Source organism: Lipotes vexillifer, unplaced genomic scaffold (assembly GCF_000442215.2).
Source record: "Lipotes vexillifer unplaced genomic scaffold, Lipotes_vexillifer_v1.1 scaffold1272, whole genome shotgun sequence".
NCBI classification, from domain to species: domain Eukaryota; kingdom Metazoa; phylum Chordata; class Mammalia; order Artiodactyla; family Lipotidae; genus Lipotes; species Lipotes vexillifer.
Window position 1 is genome coordinate 1,799,563 of NW_006779909.1, and position 21,850 is coordinate 1,821,412.

Genomic DNA, 21,850 nt, shown 5'->3' on the forward strand with positions numbered 1-21,850 from the left:
CTACACGACCATTATTTTAGGTCTGGTTGTCCATAAAATTCTACAGTCCAGGACAAATTAATTAACCCATGATCTCAGTTTTAATGTACTCCTTCCCCAGTAATTAAGGTGTACAAAATAAAGAAGGGAAACTCACTCAGTTTTACAACTCTGCAAATTTACTACAGGTTATAAATTTGGCACTATCTGGAACTGATAGGCTTTAATTTAAAAAAGTGCTCTGTTCAGTTAAGCTCTGAGAAGGGCAAATGGTATAGGAGCCAACAGGAAAGAAAGAGGCAGCAGGTATGGCTATGAAACTGTGACTGAATTACCCATGGAATTACCCATGGAAACTCATCACCGCAGCATTCATACTCCCTTGAAATAGCAGGAGTGTGACTCTGTGTCCTTTTTAAGGGAAGCAGCTGAGGGAGGTGGTTTGTGGTTTGAATTTAGAGTCAGCCTGGGTTTGAACTAAACCTTGGCTCTGGGTTTTATTTGTTGTTTCTTGAGCAAATTACTTTAACTTGTTGGACCAAAGTTTCCCCATGTATAACATGGGAAGAACTAAATTATCATGCGTTTAAAATACGAGTACTCGGGAGCATAAACCAACCCTTGGCTCTGTGTACTATGTATGATCAAAAGATGGGCAGCAGCCCAGAGGTCCCGAAGGGTCCTTCAGCCCAGGCTGCTGTTTCACGGCAGGAGGGGAGAGATGGAGGGACGACTGGAGTGACGGGCAGTGCCGATGGAGAAGTGAGGATGAGAGATGTAAAACCAAGGTGGTCAGGCAACCAATCCACTGAGCCAGGGTACGGGGGACTGAGGAGTGAAGATGATTCCCAGGTGCAATGGGGGTGTCCTCCACAAAGATAAGGAACAGAAGGTTATGGCTGGGGGGAGGAGGAGGCAGATAGCAAGGAAGAACAGTGCCTGACATGTACTAGGTGCAATGAACATCCATCGGGTGGGTGACTGATGCAGTAAATACCACCGCGGCTGGCACGGAAAAGACACTCAATACCGGTGGCTATAATGAAGAGTTCTTACTTTTCTTTTCTTTCTTTCTTTTTTTTTTTTTTTTTTGCGGTACGCGGGCCTCTCACTGCTGTGGCCTCTCCCGTTGCGGAGCACAGACTCCGGACGCGCAGGCTCAGCGGCCATGGCTCATGGGCCCAGCCGCTCCGCGGCACATGGGATCTTCCTGGACCGGGGCACGAACCCGTGTCCCCTGCATCGGCAGATGGACTCTCAACCACTGCGCCAACAGGGAAGCCCCGCTGTATGTTTTAAAAACAGCTTTCCCTCGGGTGTGTGAGCTCATCTGGCAAGCCAGGATGCCCGTGGCTGTTTGGCCATGAAGGTTAAATCCTCTCCCAAAGTCTCACAAGTCAAAAGGCACAGCTGGAAACCCTGTCCCCAAATTCAGAGTTGCCCCTAAAACAAGAGCTGAGGCTATTTCAAGATGGGAGGTACTTGAGATGAGAGGGCTGGCAATCTAGGGAAGGTGCCCTCTCCAAGCTTGAAAGCATCCACTCCTACAGAAGAGCTCAACAGCTCTTCCAAAATGTAGAACTACCATTTGGAGGTCATTTTCAAGAAAGAAAGAAAGGGAAGGAGGGAGACAGGAAGGAAGGAAGGAGAAAGAGAGAAAGTCATTTATAGCCCCAAACAACTCACACTGCTCTTTGTTGTGGATGAGGTTACCCATGCTGTTTCAGCACAGCTAACAGAAATCAAATATGATTAAATACTACTACTGAGAAGATGCTCATTTGCCTGAAATGACAATAAAAATAATATAGTAATAACGATGATGATGGGTAATAAAGTTTGAAATAGTCCTATCTGGAGGAAATGTAGATATTTCCCTTATTTTTATATTTTTATAGAATTCTCTTCATATTAGCCACCAAAAGGGTATTGGTGACCTATACCAACTCTGACCTATTGTCAAGTCACTTTGAACAAACCAATTTGAACAGCACTTATTTAATGTCTTCATAGAGTCATATCCAGATGGAAGACAGAGGTGTATATTAACTTGTAAGTAAGTTCTGATTCAGTCCCACGAACAATGTGCTCTCTGAGCACAGAGGGGTGTGGCAAATAGGAAGAGCTTCTGGAAGAAGTGGGCTTTTCAGATGTGCTTTTTGTATAATAGAAATGTTAAAAATTGTGGACCCGGGACTTCCCTGGTGGCGCAGTGGGTAGGACTCCAAGCTCCCAATGCAGGGGGCCTGGGTTCGATCCCTGGTCAGGGAACTATATCCCACAAGCATGCTGCAACTAAGGAGTCCACAAGCTACAACTAAGGAGCCCACCTGCTGCAGCTAAGACCCGGCACAACCAAATAAAATAAATAAGTTAAAAAAAAAAAAAAAAAAGGAAAGAAACTGATTGGAAAGACTTTGGGTTTAAAAGCGGGGTCGGTTAAAAAAAAATAAAAAAATAAAATGTGCACCCTATTTTAGGGAGCAAAGGATTTTAAGCATGTGACATTTATTTTGGATCTGTATTTTAGAAAAATAACTTTCCAGGGTGGAGCACGGAGAAGAAAGAATCTACTGCGACAGTCCAGGTGACATGTGACTGAGAATGAACTAGAGACAAGAGACTGTTCAACGTGACTGTCAGGAATGAGGAAGAGGAAGAGTCCGTGATGCCTCGAAAGTTTCTGCCCAGGGTTGGTGCTGCTTTTATTGAAGAGGAAACAGGAGTAACGATGGGTATCCAGAGGAGGCATCGTGAGTTCCACTGGTCAGGCAGTAGGACACAATGGTCTGGAGTCGAGTCCTGGGGACTGGGGTCTAGATCTAAATTTGGGACTCGTAAATCCACACATGGTTGATGTTCAGAGAGAGCGTAACTGAGCAGAGAAAGGCAGCGGAGAGATGAAAGGTCAAAGTCCAGAGAACGGTGGTTGGAAAACTCCTTAAAGCTTAATAAGAAAGGGACGGGGAACCACAAGAGAGTCCTGATACAAAGGCCCAGAGAAAGGGAGCAGCTGGAGGAGGGGTGAGGCCCTGCGGATGACGAGGGCTGGAAAATGGGCCCCTGGACTGGACAACTGGGAGAGTAGCAGGCTGGGGGGGCTCTTGCAGACCATTCACTGCGTCTTGGAGGTGGAGCCGGATTATGGAGGCAGGGGAGGGCAAAGGAGAACTGAGAGTGGAGCAATGAATATACACCAGTCTTTCAAGTGTTTAATCAGGGAGAAGAATGAGGTCCCCATTCAGCAAATGCCTTCGATGACACGCACTGGGGATGCCAATGGGGACGAGACCTGGACCCAACCTTCAAGGAGCGGGATGTGTCGTGGTGTAGGATGAAGGTGCCGATAGGATGCTTCGGGTGATGGAAGGAGAAAGAAAAGATAATCATTGAGGGACGGAGGGAGAATCAAAGGAGGGCTGATTTTCAGGGTGGGAAGACTTGGAACAAACACTGGCTCTGCCTGAGGGAACGACAGGTGGGTTCTCTGTGCCAAAAGAATGGGGGGAGACTTGCCCGCAGGATTCAAACTATTTCTTTTTCTCCCCCCTCGGAGTACAGAGTTGAATCTTCATGATGCATGATCTTTCTCCACAGGATATATACTCACCCATAAACCTCAGAGTCAAACACGTGTTTTGCTAGCCAATCTGTTCTGGTATATATATACATGGGTAAACTACCAAGATGCTTCATCTTAAGGAAAATCCAAATGGAATGAGACCTACCTCGGCCGGCTGGTCGGCTGGCTGTGGGATCACAAGCTGGTTGTAATGCTGAAGCACCGTCTTCAGGTAGTCTAAAACCGTCTGGCAGGGCACTGGGTAGAAGAAATTGCAGCAATTGCACATTAGCTATTTTGTGCTGGGAAAATAAAAAGCTTTAAGGTTTAAAAAGATTTCTGATGCAAACTTCTAAAAAAAAAAGACTCATTTTCTAAAGGAAATAGAATCTTCTCTCATTTGACATCTGTAGTTATTTCAGTTTGTAAATATAGAACAGATGCTATGGTTCGGGGAGAAGTTTTAGGCTCAGCACAGCTCACTGAAAACTTTTAAGTCAAACCTACTCTAAGATGAATTTGGGTTAATAATAATGATATCACACTGAACAACTCACAGAAGAGACACGTCTTCTTTGACTCAAGTTGTAACATTAGCACCCGACGGTACTTTTTAAAATTAAAGTACTGAAAACTAATGTTTCACTGGTTTTGGATCAATGATATAATGTTCATTTGTAGGGCCATTCATTCCTAGTTCTTCAGTAAAGCAGTAAGCCATGCACTTTAGACCTGCTTCCTGACACAGACACACGTAGTTTTTCTGGTAAGTGTCTCACTCCTCCCCTCTCCAGAAACTCACCTGATCTGGTCCAATTCAGATTCAGTTATTATGTATTTCATTAACTGTTGCACTATATTTTGTGAGGCAGTCTCACAGAGTCACTGAATAATCACAATAAAACTGAACAGATGTTAATCCAACATAGAGTCTGACATTTTTTTATACCATTGCATAAATGATTCTTATATTTTAAGATTTATATTAGAGCCCTTTCCAGAGTATTAACTGATTGCTTTTAAAGGTCTTGGTAACTTAGTAAATAATCTAACGGATACGAATTATTGCCATTATCTCTCTTGGCTGTGTGTTTTCTTAAGATGTTTTTGTCACATTGAAGAAAATAATAAATATTTAACCTAAACCCTAATTTTAAAGTATCACCACTGAGCTTTCTTCACTTCATTTTCTCAGCACTTTTTTTTTAAGAGAGCAAACTGAAACTATCTTTCTCTCCTGCTAATAGCTCTGGGTTTTTCAGGTGATATCACATTGCAACACAAATCAAAAACGACATCAACATCCTTTTGAAGAATTTGAATGATAAGAAGTAGGTTAGGAAATTTTTCTTCTTGCCAAAAAATATTTTCTTAAATAGCATCCTTACAGATTTGTGTCTTACAGACCTGTGTCATAGGTCACTCTTGTATAGTCATTTGAATACATTTTTCAAATTAAAGAAGCATTTTCGGGACAACCACAAGATTGTGCCTTCAACAAAAAGAAGGCACGTGTGTATCAGTTTGAAGTAGGACTTTTATTAAACCAAAGTTTAATAAAACCTGTCAAGTACCTCTAATTTCATCATCCTACTAAAAGACTAACCCACTTTAGAGCCCACCCTGATGTAACTAAACCCTGCGTTTTATTTATAATTCTGCCAGACCTTGCCCAAGTTCCTTTTAAGGGGCGCACTTACCTGCCAACAGTTCTCTGTTCTGACAGACACTTTCACCCTGGGTATGGCTGAGTAGAGACTTTGAGTCACTGAGAGCTAGAAAATCCACTTTCTAAACCACACCATTTCTGCTAGGGTATGCAGTGTTCACCAAAAAGTTTGAGCAAGTTAACTGAATGACAAACAATAATTTCCCACATTACTAGAGCTCCACAAACAAACAGTCTAACCCACTTTGCTGATGCCACAGTGAGTGAGAATGGATCTTCTGGCGATGGGCACAGATTATAGGAAAAAAGCAGAAGACTTGAGAAGCTAACGGAGACAGGAAACAAGTTGCTGTTGAGTTCTGGCTTTTCATTAACTGTGTGGCCTTTGGGACTCCGTTTAACTTCTGTGTGTGAGTCCCTTCTACACATTGCTGAAAAGAAGGATCTCGGTAGCAGCAATGCAACTGTGTATATGTCACTGCTTTTCCAAGTGACATGTGAGAGGTATTACTCTGAATTTAGTTTGGAAGTTTTAGTAAAATTTGTAAATACTCACTGACTGACTAAGATTTGAACGAAACTTCTGATACTTTATCCATACTTTACATATGTTTAGGGAAAAAGTGTTTAAGTGAAGCACAAAAACACTTACAAAACTGAATATTCAGTGTGACCTCAACCATGTTAAAAATAATTATGTGCACAGAGAAGAGATCGGAAAGAAATAAACCAAAGTGTTAATAATTTAAAATGATTATATTTTGGTAACAGAATTAGGGCAGTTATTATTACCTTTATCCTTTATCATCCTTGTAAAAACCAGTTTAAAAAAATTTCTACAGTGGGCATGGATTATAACTACTTAGAAGTTGTTTGAAGAATGTCTACATGACTATTATCTCCCCTTCCTTTGCTATATATGACCTTCAGTGTTGCCTGTATAGCCCTGGAAGGACTTGGAGGACGACTCTCCCATCTCTACACCCCCAGTACTTAGGCAGCAGTGCTAAGACCTGAGCGAGGCCGGCTGATGCACATGCGCTGGAAGAAAGTGGAATTTCATGTGACTTTACTGGCTATAAGGCTCTCCTGAAGGCAAGTGGGTCCTGTGGGTGGTATCTGGGCACAAGGCCGAAGGCCAGGAAGACCAAAGACAAGGCTCACGTTTAGCTACTGAATTGACTCTGCACTGTTGGTGGCTGTACTGTCTGAGAGACTCTTAAGTAAGGGCCTTCCAAGGAAAACTGCTCTGATTCTGTTTTTGCCCATATTAAGGGTGCTTGGGTCTCGAGTACCTAATTTTCCTGGCAGATCATTGCATTAACACCTTGATCAGTTTCTCTTCTTGTTCCTCAAGCATTATTTAATCTACTTTGCTATATAACTGTTTTTTTTTTTTAAGAAGATGTTGGGGGTAGGAGTTTATTAATTAATTATTTTATTTTTGGCTGTGTTGGGTCTTTGTTTCTGTGAGAGGGCTTTCTCTAGTTGTGGCATGCAGGGGCCACTCTTCATCTCGGTGCGCGGGCCTGTCTCTATCGCGGCCTCTCTTGTTGCGGAGCGCAGGCTCAGTAGTTGTGGCTCACGGGCCTAGTTGCTCCGCGGCATGTGGGATCCTCCCAGACCAAGGCTTGAACCCGTGTCCCCTGCATTAGCAGGCAGATTCTCAACCACTGCGCCACCAGGGAAGCCCTATAATTGTTATTTAAAGACTCAAAACATTTACCTCAAAGTATACCACATACAATTTTATAGGGAGATTGAAATTGTTTACTGTCCTCTGACGACCATGCCATCTGTGTGCTTATTTCAAGTGTCCTATTCATATCGTCTCCGTAAAGTATAAGTTCCTCAACTGTAAATGTCTAGAAATAAACAATGAGCTTTAAGTGTTACTCAGCCTACAGACGCATGGTAGTTCTCTTGATTATCACAATGTCCTGTCTCTGTTTAATTGAATTGACGTGTGTAGCTGCTACAACAGAACGTGCCTGACACTGGGCTGGGAATCGGGGTTATGAGGATGACTGTGACTTAGTCTCCATCCTCAAGGACCTTACAGAGCCTGCCTCTCCTCGTATCAATACCCCAGAAGAGACAGACACACAGAGAGTAAAAACTGGCCCTGATAGACTTCAACAGAAGCAAGCATGATGTACTACAGCAAGTGGTTAATTCTGCCTGGGAACTGGGGGAGGGGTTTGTTATGGAGGGGTGTGGCCTGACCTGGGTACTGATGGCTGAGTAGGAGTTTCTCGAGTGGGGAAAAGGAGGGTATGTTGGAAGGACAGCAGGAGTTAAGGGAAGACCAGAAGCAAGTGCACGGCAGCTCAGGAATCACAGATTGTCCTGAGGGGTTGGAACACTCGGTGTATGGTGGGAACTAAGGGGCGAGTCTCCAAAAATGAACAGGAAGACTCAGGCAGTGAAGGATGTCACATGCCACACTGAGGGGCTGGAATTTACTCCACGGGCCAATAGAGGCTTTTCAGCAGTGGGTGACGTGGGCCTTTTCAGTTGGCAGAGCCTGGCGTCTGGGGGAGTTGAGTGGCTATCGCAGGAGTCCACATGGTGAGACAGGCCTGGATGAAAGCAGTGGGGAGAGGGGGGAGGACCCCACACGGGTGGGTATGTACGAGGTGGAATCCAGAGGAGAGGAGGCTGACATCAAGGAGGGAGAGACATGGTTATGGATGGAACTGCAGCTCCCAACCTGGGTAACTAACTGAACGCTGACCTTTTTACAAGGTAAGACTACCATCAACAATCTGAGAAAGCCACTTAAGATTTCTGTATGATCAGGAACAGGACCATGTCCCTCTCTTTTTTTTTTTTTTTTTTTTTTTTTTTTTTTTTGCATGTAGTAGTAGAAGTAGAAATAGTATCTGGAAAAGTATAAAATCATTATACTCGATTATTTGAACCAAAGTCAAAATGAGAACTACCATGAATGTTAGCACGTTTTTCAAATTCTATGTGGAATTGGATGTATCGTGCTCCAATGGAATTCTGAAATGAGGTCAACTTCTGGCAGGGATCTTCCTGGACCGGGGGACGAACCCGTGTCCCCTGCATCGGCAGGCGTACTCTCAACCAATGCGCCACCAGGGAAGCCCCCTGCCTCTCTGTTTCTTAAGGTTTGCTCTTTGTTGAGTGCTTCCTGGAACACCTAGCAGGCACTCAGTTGCTACTTAATGAACTTAATACTTCCAGCATTCCAGTATTATTAACCTCACCTTACAGAAAGGGGAAACCGAGGCTCAGAATGGTTAAGTAAGTTGCCTAAAACCACAGATAGCAAGTGGCAGGAGCAGAAATCCAAACCCAGGTTTGACTCCAGGGCCATTTTCTTCAGCCCACGCTGTTCTGTGTCCCTCAGTCTCACAGCTACCGCCAACAGTTGTGCTGACTTCTACCAAATTCTGAGTAAAAGAACTCAATCCTTTATTGCTCTCTGTTCCTATCACTCGCTCTAGTTTTTTACTCAGAACATTCATTCTCCTTAGAACGCGCACGTTAAGTACGATCAATGTGTTTCTCGGGACCAGAAGTCGACCTGAGCCTTCTCCCATAGGCACTTTTGGGCACGTGGGCTGGAGGGTGGCACCAGCACGGGAGAGCACTGGCACTGCGACACTGCACTTACTCCAAGGGCTTTTTTTTCTTACAAAACTAGTTATCCAAAAACGGACACCGATTTATCTTTTTAAAATCTTCGTACGTAGAATATCCTTACCTAGGATCAGCACTTTGTACGTAATCCAAGGTTGATTCTCTAGTTTGTAGCCTCCGGAGTTAGTACACTTGATCCTCATTATTTGCAGGTTCTGGATCTGCAAATTTGTCTACTTGCTAAAATGTATTTGTAATGGTCAAATCTGTATTTGGGGTGCTCTTGTGGTCACTGTGGACTTTGGCTGGTCACTGAGAAATATGAATTTCTGGAACCACACACCCCCAGCTGAGGTTGAACAAGGTAACACTTGGCCTGCTCGTTTCAGCCCTCATATGATAACAAGGGTTCTTTTCATGTTCTGTTTAGTGCCATGGTTTTTGCATTTTTGTGCTTTTTCTGCTTGGTGATTTCGCTGTTTAAAAGGAGCCCCAAACGGAGAGTTGAAGTGCTGTCTAAGTGTCACTGAGCGCAAGGCTGTGATGTGCTTCAAGGGGAAAATGCGTGTTAGATAAGCTTTGTTCAAGCTTGAGTCACAGCGTTGCTGGCTGTGAATTCAGTGTTAACCAATTAATACTATATATTAAATAAGGGCTCATTAAACAAAAACATACTTAAAACGAGGTTTTGTGATTGGCTGACGAAAATGTTGCGACCAGAGGCTCTCGGGAACCGAGGTCCGTATTTCCCCTCAGAGTAATGCCTTGCTGATTCAGTGCTCATAGCTTACAGAATAGAACGACTGCGAATAATGAGAATCGACTACATTTTGAGGGTGGAAGAGGGTAATAAACTAGCTCTGGAGTCAAGAGGCTTCGATTGTAATCTGAGGTCTGCCACAGACGTTGTCCAGGTTGCAACCTCTTTGTCTGTAAAATGGGAATATTAATTTTTGTTTGGAGTTATGAAGATAAATTGAGATGATCATAAATGTACTTTTTAGAAAGTAGAAAGTTCTTTACTAATATCAACAATAAGTATATCTTCTCTATATTTGGCACTTAGAAAACTTCAAGGTATTTTTAATGTGTCATAATTATTTTACTTTGGAAGTTATTATTTTTTAAATTTTATTGAAGTATAGTTGATTTACAATGTTGTCTTAGTTTCAGGTGTACAGCAGTGATTCAGTTTTTATATATATACACACACACACACACACACACACACACACACACACACATATATATTCTTTTTCAGATTCTTTTCCCTTATAGCTTATTACAAAATATTGAGTACAGTTCCCTGTGCTATACAGTAGGTCCTCGCTGATTATCTATTTTATATATAGTAGTGTGGAAGTGACTTTTTAATTACCATACAGTATTTTATATTTCTAACGCCCACATTTTATCATATTTTTAAATCTCTGAACTTGGTGTTCAAAGATAATTATAATGTGCAATTACGATTTGCAGTGTTTTTTCTTCTTCCTTAGTGGAACATGAAATATTGGTGTGTCTTACATTCAATGGGGGCTTAAATTAGATGAAATATGGTATTTTATATCCACCCTCCCTTATGAGTTCTCTTCACCCAGTGCTGACTGTAAGCTTTCTGAATAAATGTGACTACTCTAACCTGATATCTTCTCCATAGAGAAGTTTGCCCATCGCCATTCTTCTTCTTCTTTTTTTTTTTGTGGTACGCGGGCCTCTCACTGTTGTGGCCTCTCCCGTTGCAGAGCACAGGCTCCGGACGCGCGGGCTCAGCGGCCATGGCTCACGGGCCCAGCCGCTCCGCGGCATGTGGGATCTTCCCGGGCCGGGGCACGAACCCGTGTCCCCTGCATCGGCAGGCGGACTCTCAACCGCTGCGCCACCAGGGAAGCCCTACCATTCTTCTTTTAATAACCTCTCAGCTCTTTGTATTCCTGATCCAAATGTCTTCCTTTTGTGACTTTTTTTTCTTTTAACCTGTTTCCACTTTCTTTTAAAAAATTTAAACTTTTAAACAGACTTTCTATTTTCTAGTGTGATAATCTAATGCAAAAGAAAATGTGCTAATGCTATTTCCTGGGATAAAATATTTAATTGCCTATATCTGCAGATAACTCTGGAAAGTAAGTTAGACAGCACTTTCTAGAAGCCCCTCGTTTGCCTGTAGTTGATAATCAATAAGACTTTGTTGAATGTTTCACAAATAATACAATAAACAAAGGCCCTCTCGGGTGGTGCCGGAAAGAATACCCCTCCCCAGTCTCTCCTTTTGGTGAGGGCTGTCACCTTCCTTTCCCCCTTTTACAGCTGCCCAAGTGAAAGCATTTTTTCCTGTAGACTAATAGGCTCATTTCTTTTGAACTCTCAGTTCAAGAACTGCTCCCAGATATAAACGCTTTAATTCAGGGGGGGGAAAAAAAAAGAAAGAAACTGGAATCTCCGAGTTGCTCAACAGCCTGACTCTGGAGAGAGAGGAAAGTGCCTGAGGAACACAGCCCCCGAACTGACCCACTGCAGGTGCCCCCATCATCTTGTTCACCTTATTTCCTCTGCTAACTGCTGCATGTTCCTCTCCCCTTTGTACTCATCCATCCTGCTTGGCTGTAAGAAGAGTGATCGTACAACATACGGGCAGATTCTACAGGAAGAAAGCCCCAGGTCCTTCCATGGAAATGTACGGCCTCTAGGATAACAGAGGCCTACTGGGATCATTGGGAAGCACGGATACTGCTTAGGGAAAATCGATCCCAAATCTCACAGGAAAGTTACTGCCTGCAAAATATTCTTCTTACGTACAAAACCAGAGTATTATTGCTGTACTTTTCTTCATATGGATAAAAGTAACAGATTCCCCCCGGCCCTGCCCACACCAAAGGCATAGCTCGTAGAATGCCAAAGTGGATTCTTGGGTGATCACCCACAGGCTGGTTTGTTGCTTAGCCAAAGATGGAGGTTGGGAGGTGAGGAGGGCCAGAGGGCAGTTATGTCTCTCTTTGAGTCAAGTCTTTCATCTCGAGGGGCACTTTCAACCTGACGCCCAATACTAAGGTATCCCTAGGTAATGAATCCATGAGTTAAGTAATCACAAATAGCTAATCTTTCCTGCATTTCACACTATTTTTTTCCTATTCATAACTGACAAACTGATTTTTCTCTATATAGCTGAATTTCAGTATGGATTATTTAAAACAATCATGGCTCTCCACGTAGCATTGGTTCAAGTTCATGGAGGGGACTCTTTACAGTAACAGTGGTGGAATGTTTACAGTAACAGTGGTGATCATTAGCCTAATTTCAACAACTGTCATTCAATGTCTGACCATCAAGAGGACTCAAGAAGTTGCAGCATTTTCGTCTTTCTGGGAAGCAGAGAAGGACAATGATTAGTGGCAGGCCAGCAATGAGTTATCCCTGACACAGACATTTCATCTGTACGGATTTAGGAAACAGGAGGTGGAGTGAACCCCAAATTTGCTTGGTAAGTTTACCAAGGACAGACGGCTCACCAAATATTTACGATTAGGAATTAGGCAATAGTACTCTGGGCATTTGTGTCACCTGTCCTTGCACTCTGAAACTCTTCCCCACAGTTCTGAATGGCTGATGTAAGGATCTGCAGTTGGCTGATCTCCAGGACACTATGTTCTCCCCTAATGAAAGAGGAGTGGGGAGTAAGATGTAACATTCCCTTTTGGCGGTAAAACCAATAGTTAACATAATTTATGAAACTGTGCGGGTTGTAAAATCCCAGTGTGTCAGCTGCACCCATATCTCTTTGACTTGGAGAAACCAGTAGCGCTCTGGTTCCACTGCCTTCTTCTGGGTCCCGCCGGTCTCTCTGCTGCAGTCAGATCCGGCCTGGCAGGGACAACGCCAAGACTCCGCATCTAACCCCAGGGCTCAAATGTAACAACGGAGAATGGATTTACTTCACCTCTTGCTTCTCTCCCACAACTGCACTCAATCTAATTCCAAAACATTCTGAGCCAAACCTCAGCTCTATTGGGGCAATTCTCTTAAATGAAAGGACAGAAGGAAAATAAACTTCTGATTTGGCAATTCTAATAAGCAAATGGGTAACTTTCTTCAACACTTCCTTCTTTTTACATCAGCTGCCAAACTGGGTGGTGCAAAGACACCGAGTTAGGAAAAGAACATAATTTCTGTTTCTATTTATGGATCCGCCTTAAAAATTTTAAATATGTTATGTATGCTTTATTTTGAACATATTAGTATGCAAGTATATGTATGTAAATAACCAATGAATGTGTACATTGGTAGATACACGCTCAAAAATTTTTATCAATGGGCTGCGTGATTAAAAAGGTCTTAATGTCTTTTATAAGCCACAGACATGCAGGAATGACCTCAAAGATATAGGCAAAATCAGGAGCTTTCCAAATAGGGAAAAAAATGGCTTTGCAACCCAGAGAAGATCTTGCCATAAAGATGACTTTACTACTCTGCAGATCTAGTGTCTCTGCGAGGCGGCAAAATGCCTCACGTTTAGCCAGGAGCACAGCTAGTTTGCGACCAGCTTAATAACTGGTCTGTCTTTGAGCTATTCCTTTTAGTTTACAGTTGCATATTAACTTTAATGGGCAGTTTGCACGCTAAAAAGAGACCATGCCTATTGAAACTTAACAAGAAAGGGGAGAAGTTAGTGGAATAGAAGAGACCATTTGTTCTCTGAGCCCTGCCTGTGTAGATATCATTTCATTTTAATTTCTATCATGGACTAACAAAACACACACATCGAAGTCTTTAAAAATACAAAAGCCGTTTTAAAGGAACAGGGTCACTTTTTGAAGAAAATTCAAGCTCACAGAACCTGGCCTATTTCAATCTCCCTGCACTACATCTAGGAATCACTTATGTATCAGTGGAGACATCTTTTAATTGGACCATAGTTTTCAGGCCTACACCCCAGAAGACTGTGGCTTAAACACAGGACAAGGCTAGTGGCTCCTCTTGAAATTTCCGTTTGGCACTGGTGGGCTAAAACTGTGCATATGCCTGTTTTTCTAACTCTTCAACATCGCCGGCCCAAACGACAACAAAAAGCCACACGTACGTGCACGCGTGCACACACACATGCAGACGGGACGCTGGAAAGGAATGAGTTGCAGGTGGCTTGCAAGGAACGGGGCAGGGTACCTGGGATGCTCTCTAACTTTCTTCTGAGCTCTTCATTTTCTTGTTGCAGTGAAACCACCTCCTGCTCCAGCTCTTGGCATCGAGGGCAGTAGCCCTCCTCTTCCTCCTCCTCTTCTTCCTCAGGCAGCGTAGAAGAGGATGGGTGACCGTGGGATTCGGACGTCGCTGGGGAGGTCCAGCCACCTAGCGTGTGCACGGGGGACGTTGCTAGAGGATCCACGTCCGCCAGGTGGCCATACTCACTGACCGAGGAGGTGTTTGCAGTCGGAAAGCTCCCGGAGAGCAGGTAATTTTGTAGGGAGTCAGTGAAAACCCTCAAGAAGGCAGAAGTCTGTTGTTTCCTTTGCATATATTGCATCTCTATGTCTACACTGTCTGAGGTCTGACTGTGGACCCCTTTGCCAACAGGGCACTGCTCCTGTCTCTCAGTGTAACTTGAGCCTTCCTGCTTTACGCAAGAAATCATGGATTGAGAATGGCTGGGGTCCAGAAGCTTTCCTCCACAATTTAAGAGGCTAAGGACTCGGCTGCATTGTTGAGCAAAGGCGTCCAAGATCATACGACTCTCTGAAATACAAGAGAAGACACATCAGAGACTGCCAGCCAAGACAAGGGACAAGTAGGGTCCTCGATCTAGAGTTTAACATTAAAAAATGTCAAAAACATGGACTTCTACTCTCTGCTACACACACAGGTGACATGGTGCATCCACTTCTAATAGGATGCAGAGCTTCTGGCTGCTCTGTGACTGGTGGGGGTGCCCGATGAGCCACCCCTAACTTGACTCTGGGAAATGGCTGGACTGCGAGACGGGGGCACCGGGTAGAGACTCCCTCTCTGTGGTATTAACCGGCCTGCACAGGTCTGAACTCACACCTTTGGCTTCATTAATATCCTCACTATAATGAATCGAGCCAGCCCTGCAGGCTCAACTGCTCATTGACAGGAGGGCTTACAGCAATCATTACGTCTATTTCTGGAGTGCCCTCATGCCCTTGCTATTAATCAGCTGATACAATCCCTGCTGAGAGCACGTTGCTCCCAGATGCAAACTGGAGGCGAATGATAAGTCTTTTTGAAGAGCTCACGGAACGTCTAAGGTAAAGTAAAGAGCGGGCCTACAAGGCAAATAATGAGGAGCCCCGAAGCAAGACTGCGTCATCCAACATCTGTGTTCACCATTCTTTTACTCTATCTGCTAACCTAGATTTCTTGTCAAGGCCAATGTTTAGCTTGATCTATAGCAGCGGCATCTGAAAAGCAACAGTGCCTCTTCTCAGGGCTTCTCCCACCAAATCTCTCACATGGTATGTGCCGAGAGTGCCAGTTGGTTTCCACAAGTGTATTCTAAAGCGTATTAACTGTCCATCAGTGGAAAGCAAAAAGCAAACAGAAAACAATCAGTTCACTTCAAAAAGAAAGAAAGAAGAAAACCCAGTGTCGTGAAAATGTGATTTAATGTTGTCAGTCTAAGGGGCTTGGAAATTCACCCTAAATGTAAACGTCACAAGAACACTGTCTTCTTTCTGGACCACCACCCAGAACGCGCTATTTATATCAATAAATACCCACAGAGAGACAGATGATAACTTTTTTAGGGCTTATACAGAGCTATCACGGTACCTCTCATTTCCTCTCCCACCCTACGTGGAATAATGGCAACAAACAAAATATTGTAGGTTCTAAATGACGATATCCGTTGTTTATGATAGAAATGTAACTAGTCACTTGCTGTCTCTGGAAACGTTGACTGGCTGTATTTTTTTCTGAGGGGGAAAAAAAAAAACCTTGAAAAGTAAAAGTGGTGAGATGCTTGAGGGCTTCTATGGGGACAACAGACTAGATAGCTGTGATTAAGAAATTGATTTCTCCAGAAAACCCAGGATGGTGACCAGCAAACCAACCTTCAGAAACCTCCAGGTGGTGCTTCACCCTCTACTTTGTTTTTTCTTACTATTCTTCCTGAAGTAACTAAGATATCAGGGGAAGCGGGTACAAGTCTCCTATTTCACTTATTTCATAAGAATATCCATAAAGCCCAGAGCATATAGGAAGCACCTCTCATATCTCCCAAATCAAGAAAATGCTCCCATTCCTAAATCTCTCAGGAAAAATGACAAGTCAGAACACAGAGGCCAGTTCTTTTCAGTTCAGGAGAGATTTATAGACTGTATATTCCATGAGTGGACTGGGGTTTGAGGGCCAGCACAGAACCTCAAGAAATGTTTACTGAATACATGTGGGGACTCTTATAAATAAATAGAGTATCTTAGTTTACAGCATTTGTACCCTTACCGTGAATCCCACAAATATTAGGCACAGGCCTATTTTTTACACGATTATTTTGAGTACTAAAGAAAGAACTAGATGCCAGGTATAGTTTTAGGCTAGAGCTGATTGATGGGCTGGGAACTTGGCTGAAGAAGCAGCCAAGATAAAGTCGGCTTGCTGCCTTGGAGAAAAAGGGATGTGGATATGGGAAGGATATTTCGCACACCGAGCACTGGAAGTGATGATGACTCTGCCCCCAGCCAGGTGGAAAGGAATAACTGAGCTCATGATTTGAACCAAAACTTAATGGAGAAAGCCTTCAAATAGTTGGGTGTTATATCTGACAATGACCAAAACCGAATAAACAAGAAAGTAAACAGTTGAACCATACAAGTGGGGAGGTTTAAGATGCTGCATTCTCATTTCTTTACTCCTGGCTTTTTGTTCTTTTATTAGTAAAATCAAAGGACAATATTGATTGGGGATTCTCAATTCTAGCACACTAGCAGTTTTCATTCATTTAATCCTATAATCCCATTCTAGATCTAAAGTTGTATTTACTGTTTGCATTTTAATCAGAATAGTCCCAAGTGATTTACAGCCTATACACCTATAACATAACCTCGATGAAAGGAACAAAATATGAAAGGAAAGGCTAAAACAGAATTGCCTAGAAAGAACTGCTCAAATGTATTTGTCCAATGTCCTAAGGAGCTCAGCTGTTTTAATCATATTGATAAATCATGTTAGGGCATAGATTTTAAGGGGAAAAAAAATCTGATGTAGGGACAAGCATGATTTGTTTTCTTAACTGAAGGATAAACTCGTAATATGCTGAGGAAAAAATCATTACGTAATATACTACATTATGAAGATAATGTATTAAAGTGCACTCAGAATATCAGAGAATAGTTACAATCATAAAACTGTTCTTGCCTCTGCAGTTTTTTCAAATGCTTCACTCTGAATTTGTTCTCAGAACTAATATATGTAAAAATGCCAACTGTAGCCCTAAAGCTGTATTCTCTTCTTTTCACTACCTTATATTTGAATAGCATTTTATGTCAATACATTGAAGAGTATGATGAAAAATATTACTGTTATACTTGGTGGGAAATGGCAAATCTTTACACTTAACACATATTGCAGCCAGCAATGCTTCAGCTTTCCATACAGAATGTAATTAGAACACAAGGACTGTGCGATGCCCATCATCGCTAAGAAATGGAGATAAGTTCTGTTTTCATACGAACACGACTGAATGGCCACTGATCCATGATTCTTAACTGAGCAAAGTGTGAACATGTATTTTGGAATTTTTAAACTCTTTTCCCCCGCTAGGCACAGAATGTTCCGGTCAAGTGATGGCAAGGAAGTACGAAGTCAACAGTTTATAGAGAGGCTTTAAAACAACCTAGTTTATCCCTAACTTCCTTAAAATTAAACACCGTAAAATGTTAATAAATCACAATCACAAAGCACTCTAAAATGAGCACATCTCTCTAATTTATTTTGCTTTATCGTGCAATCTGTCGGGATCTAATATCATGTTGCAAATGGTGCCCAGTCTGATTCCAGAATCCGAACCCCTGTTACTTTTGTAATTAAAAACTTCATTTCTAGAATTTCTTCAGAACTTAAGTGGTTTAATCCATCCTAAATCTGATAAGTGAGGAAGAGGGATGGGAATTCAGCAGAGACACAGGCTCCCTACTTTAACATCCTTCTTTGTAAGTAAAGCCTTGAATGGAATTCGCCCATCACAGCAGATCCCCAAGAGTATTCTGTTTCTATGAAGGAGAGCACAGTAGTCAAGATTAGTGGTAATCTTTTGATTTTAGCCCACAAAGGGTGAAATATATTAATATTAAAAATGCAGAGGCAGAAAAAAAATTTTTGTTACCTATACTACCATGTATCCATATATTACATCTATCAAAGGATTTGCAACTAGTTCAAAATAGATAATTTCCTTAAAACATTAATATAACTTCTTTTTATGAGAGGACCTCATGGCATAGAAAATAGAAGTTAGAAAATGAAAGCATCTTTGGAAGCATCACCCCTGTCTTAAATCAATGAACTACTGTATGTCTTTCCAAAAAATGCCATGCAATTTTTTTTCCTAATGGCAAATATCAACACAGCAAAACAGGACGCAATTTTTCTAAATAAATAAATCAATGATGTGTCAAAAATTAACAGATGAGTTAATATACTCAGTGCTATCAAAACCAGATGGTGCTTCCTAATATTCATCCTGCTCAGTCAATCCCTGAATATTTTCTGGACCATCGGTATATAAAATAGGATGCTGCTATTTGTGATGGCAAACAAAAGCAATCATGCCTGCCAAGCACATACTATAACAGGCAGCATTTCAGCTCTGCTAGACAGAAAGTAATTAGAATGCTTTTAATGTCCAAAAGAATGATGCTGATAGGCTGCCACAGATGTGTAGATTTATGAATATTTATATGGTGGTTTATAGCTGACACTTTTATCAGTTGAAGAAGATAAAATATCTGCCTGACTCAAAAGCTTGACAGTCAGGTTAATAAAATCTCATTAAAGAGAATGACCTATGCAATTATATAGGATTTATTGTAATTCATTTTTGATTGTACTCTGCTTAAAGATGCAATTTCCCATTTCCTGATGCCAAATTTAGGCTGCATATCAAGATCTACGTGGGTTTTAACTCTAAGCCTCCCACAGAGGAAAAATATGCTTTTAGAACCATGGCATATTACTGCTTTTAAGGAAAATTATACTCTTCAGGAGATTTTATAAGAATGTTGAAAAATCTATTTTAATCATGTATTTCTCCTCTCAATGGTTTATGGCCCTGAATGGCAAATAAGGTTCACTTCAACCCTTTCATCTTTTCACTGCATTTTCTCTGGACACTCAGTGATCTCTCTTCCATCCTTGACTCATTTCATCTCATCGACATTTTGACTATTTTCAGTTTACGAGGTAGCCTGAGACCCTGCAGTACCACTGTTGTGAGGGTGCAACAAGCAAATCACCACCCCTACCCCTACCCCACCCAGTGTGCTAGGATGGCTGTCTGTACACACATGCTTATTGGTTCAAAGTGGAACCACTAGTTCCTCAAAGAGCCAATCAGCTCTTCAGGTGACTGTCCCTCTGATGGCCACTCACATCACTGTGCCTGTTAAGAGATGGCTTTGTCCCCCAATGATTAATAGTATGACCACAATTCATGATGTCTAGTATTATGGTCTTTTTTTTTTTTTTTTGCCCCTGACCAGTCTCCTCACTGCATGGCAGAAAACTACCAATCAATTCCCATCTTTCCAACAAGCACATGGCATCCTGTCTTGGGGCTATCTAGCCCACCTCTCTATGACCTCTCCTAAAAAAAAAAAAAAAAAAAAAAAGGCAGCAGCAGCACTGAAACTAAAAGGAAATAAGAAACATAGGGAGTTGGAGGGACATCAAAAAGCCCCTTTCCACTCCTTTAGATTCAGTGATATGATTTCCACCTGGGGACAGAGACAAACCAAACAGGACGTTAGAAGAAACACTGAAAAAGAGGACATTCAGAACAAGGTAAGAAGGAAACAACAACAGCAAAAACTCCTTATGGATAAAAGAGTGGGGAAACTGCCAGAGTAGAAGGCACCATGGAAAGGATAGCAAGTGACTGGTGCAGAATAAAGAAATATAGGAAAAATAGAAGGGAAAAGCAAGGTTAAAACTATGGATGAAAATGGAAATGAGAAGGGGCAGATTTATACTGTATTAAAAAAAGTAGAAGACGGAAAGAAAGACAGTCAGCAAAGACCGAAAGGAGAAAGCAGGATGAGATTAAAGACTGAACTGGGCAGATAAAGAGGGGGGAAAACCCCAATGAACATGGTGGCACTGAGGCTGTGCAAAGGAGTAAGCAAAATATAGAATGTGGAAAAAGGACCCAAACTTCTGAACAACGTAAAGATAAAGGAAGATAAAGCAGAGCCGGGGAATAAACAAGGAGTGAACAAAAAGTAGTATATAAGAAAACCAGACCCCAAGCCCAGAAAGCACACAAACCTCACTAAGAAGGGGGGAAAACAGAAGAAAAATGAGGAAAGTGAAAGTAGGCTAGCCTCACAATGTACATAAAAGCACAGCGGAATTAAAATACAGGAAAAAAAACCACACCTCACAAACAATAAGGACATCCACATAAAAACCTCGCCAACATCTCCCAGTCAGTGAGGGATGTGACAGAGCAAGTCTTCACTATAACCTGTAATTAGATTTTCTTTCTCAAAACCAATCCTTCTTGTGTCAAAATATTGACAAACAACAGAACATGAGCTTAGGCATCTATAACGCATTTCAAGACAATGCTCCTATTTTCATGAGGAAAAAAGAAGCCTTGGATTCACTGATATGCAGGATTTGGGGGGCTCCAAAGTGCCGTAAAAGGCCTGAGCAGGAACTTTTCGTTCTGAGCGGCGGGATACACGGGGCTGCAAGTCCTAGGGTAGCAGAGAGCACACTTGGGCGCAGGCCCCAGGCTGTGACCTCTCCACCAGCCCGTCGCCCTCCCCGCCGCCGGGCTGGAGAGCCGGCTTTTCTCAGGAGTCGCGTACCCTGGGGGGGATGCTCCCCGAAAGGCAGTCATTTCTGCGGGGCCCAGGACCCCGCGGTGCAGCAGCGCCCACCCGGCGGGGCCCAGAGCGCCCGGGGTTCCCGGGGCTGGGGGGAGGGGCGGGAGGTCTCCGTCCCTTAAGTCGCGGCCGCCGGGGCGAGCGCCAGTTCCACCCGCGCGGCTGCTGCAGAGGAGCCCCGCGTCCTGCACACACCGGCGGGGACTCTGGGGTGGCCGGGGAAAGGGGGCCAGCGAAAGGCAGAGACAGCGCGCGCTCGCCGGGAAAAAGCAGGAAAGCAGCCCTAGGGCGTGACCGCGACAGAGTGAGCGAGAAAAAGAGGACCAGAGGGCAAATGAGAAGGGAAAAAGAGAAGGAAGACCAAATGGAGGAGAGAGGCAGATAAAGGGAAGAAGCAGGAGAAAGTGAAGCAGCGGAGGGGAAAGGGAGGGCGTCCCCGAGAACCGCCAGAGCAGCGCCCGCCTCTCCCCGCGCCGCCGCCGCTGTCACCGCACGGTGTCCCGCCCCCGCTCCCCGCCCGCGCGCCGCCCCCGCCCCGCCGATCGCCCCTGCCGCGCTCCCCGGGCGCCGAGCGGGACGCTAGCGGCGGAGCCACCTGTTAAGAGGCGCGCGCGCCATCGGAAGCCCCGGACGCGGCGGCGGTGAACCTCCAGAAGTTGCTGCCGGCGCGTAGAGGCCTCGGGGGTGCGCTCGGACGCGCCGACGCTCCCTCAGCCGGCTCTGGGAGCCTCCCGCTCTCCCCTCCCACCCCCAACCCCCTGGGCAGGGCGCGCGGGAGGCTGTCCTCGGTCCCCGCTTTCTCCTTCCCGGGTCCCACCCCTCCCCCCACCCGTGGCGGGACGGAAAGTTGCTCCCGAGAGTTGGTACCTGCGCTGAGCTCCAGGCTGGCGCCGTTGCCGCCCGCGCTGCTGCTGCCCGCGGCGGCTGCCGCCGGGCCCGAGCCGTACCTGACGACGGCGGCGAAAGATGAGG

General features: G+C 43.7%; 1 protein-coding gene across 1 annotated transcript in view; it reads right to left on the bottom strand.

Moving 5' to 3' along the window:
- The window catches only part of BEND4 (BEN domain containing 4), a 27,185-nt gene that overhangs the window by 4,886 nt on the left and 449 nt on the right, over positions 1-21,850 (bottom strand). The window contains exons 2-4 of the mRNA XM_007453046.1: positions 21,746-21,850; positions 13,980-14,546; positions 3,708-3,799 (exon numbers count right to left, since the gene is read on the bottom strand). The exon at positions 21,746-21,850 is cut by the window's right edge and continues 41 nt beyond it. Of these exons, the coding sequence (XP_007453108.1) occupies positions 3,708-3,799; positions 13,980-14,546; positions 21,746-21,850 (764 nt within the window). The remainder of the gene's footprint in view (positions 1-3,707; positions 3,800-13,979; positions 14,547-21,745) is intronic.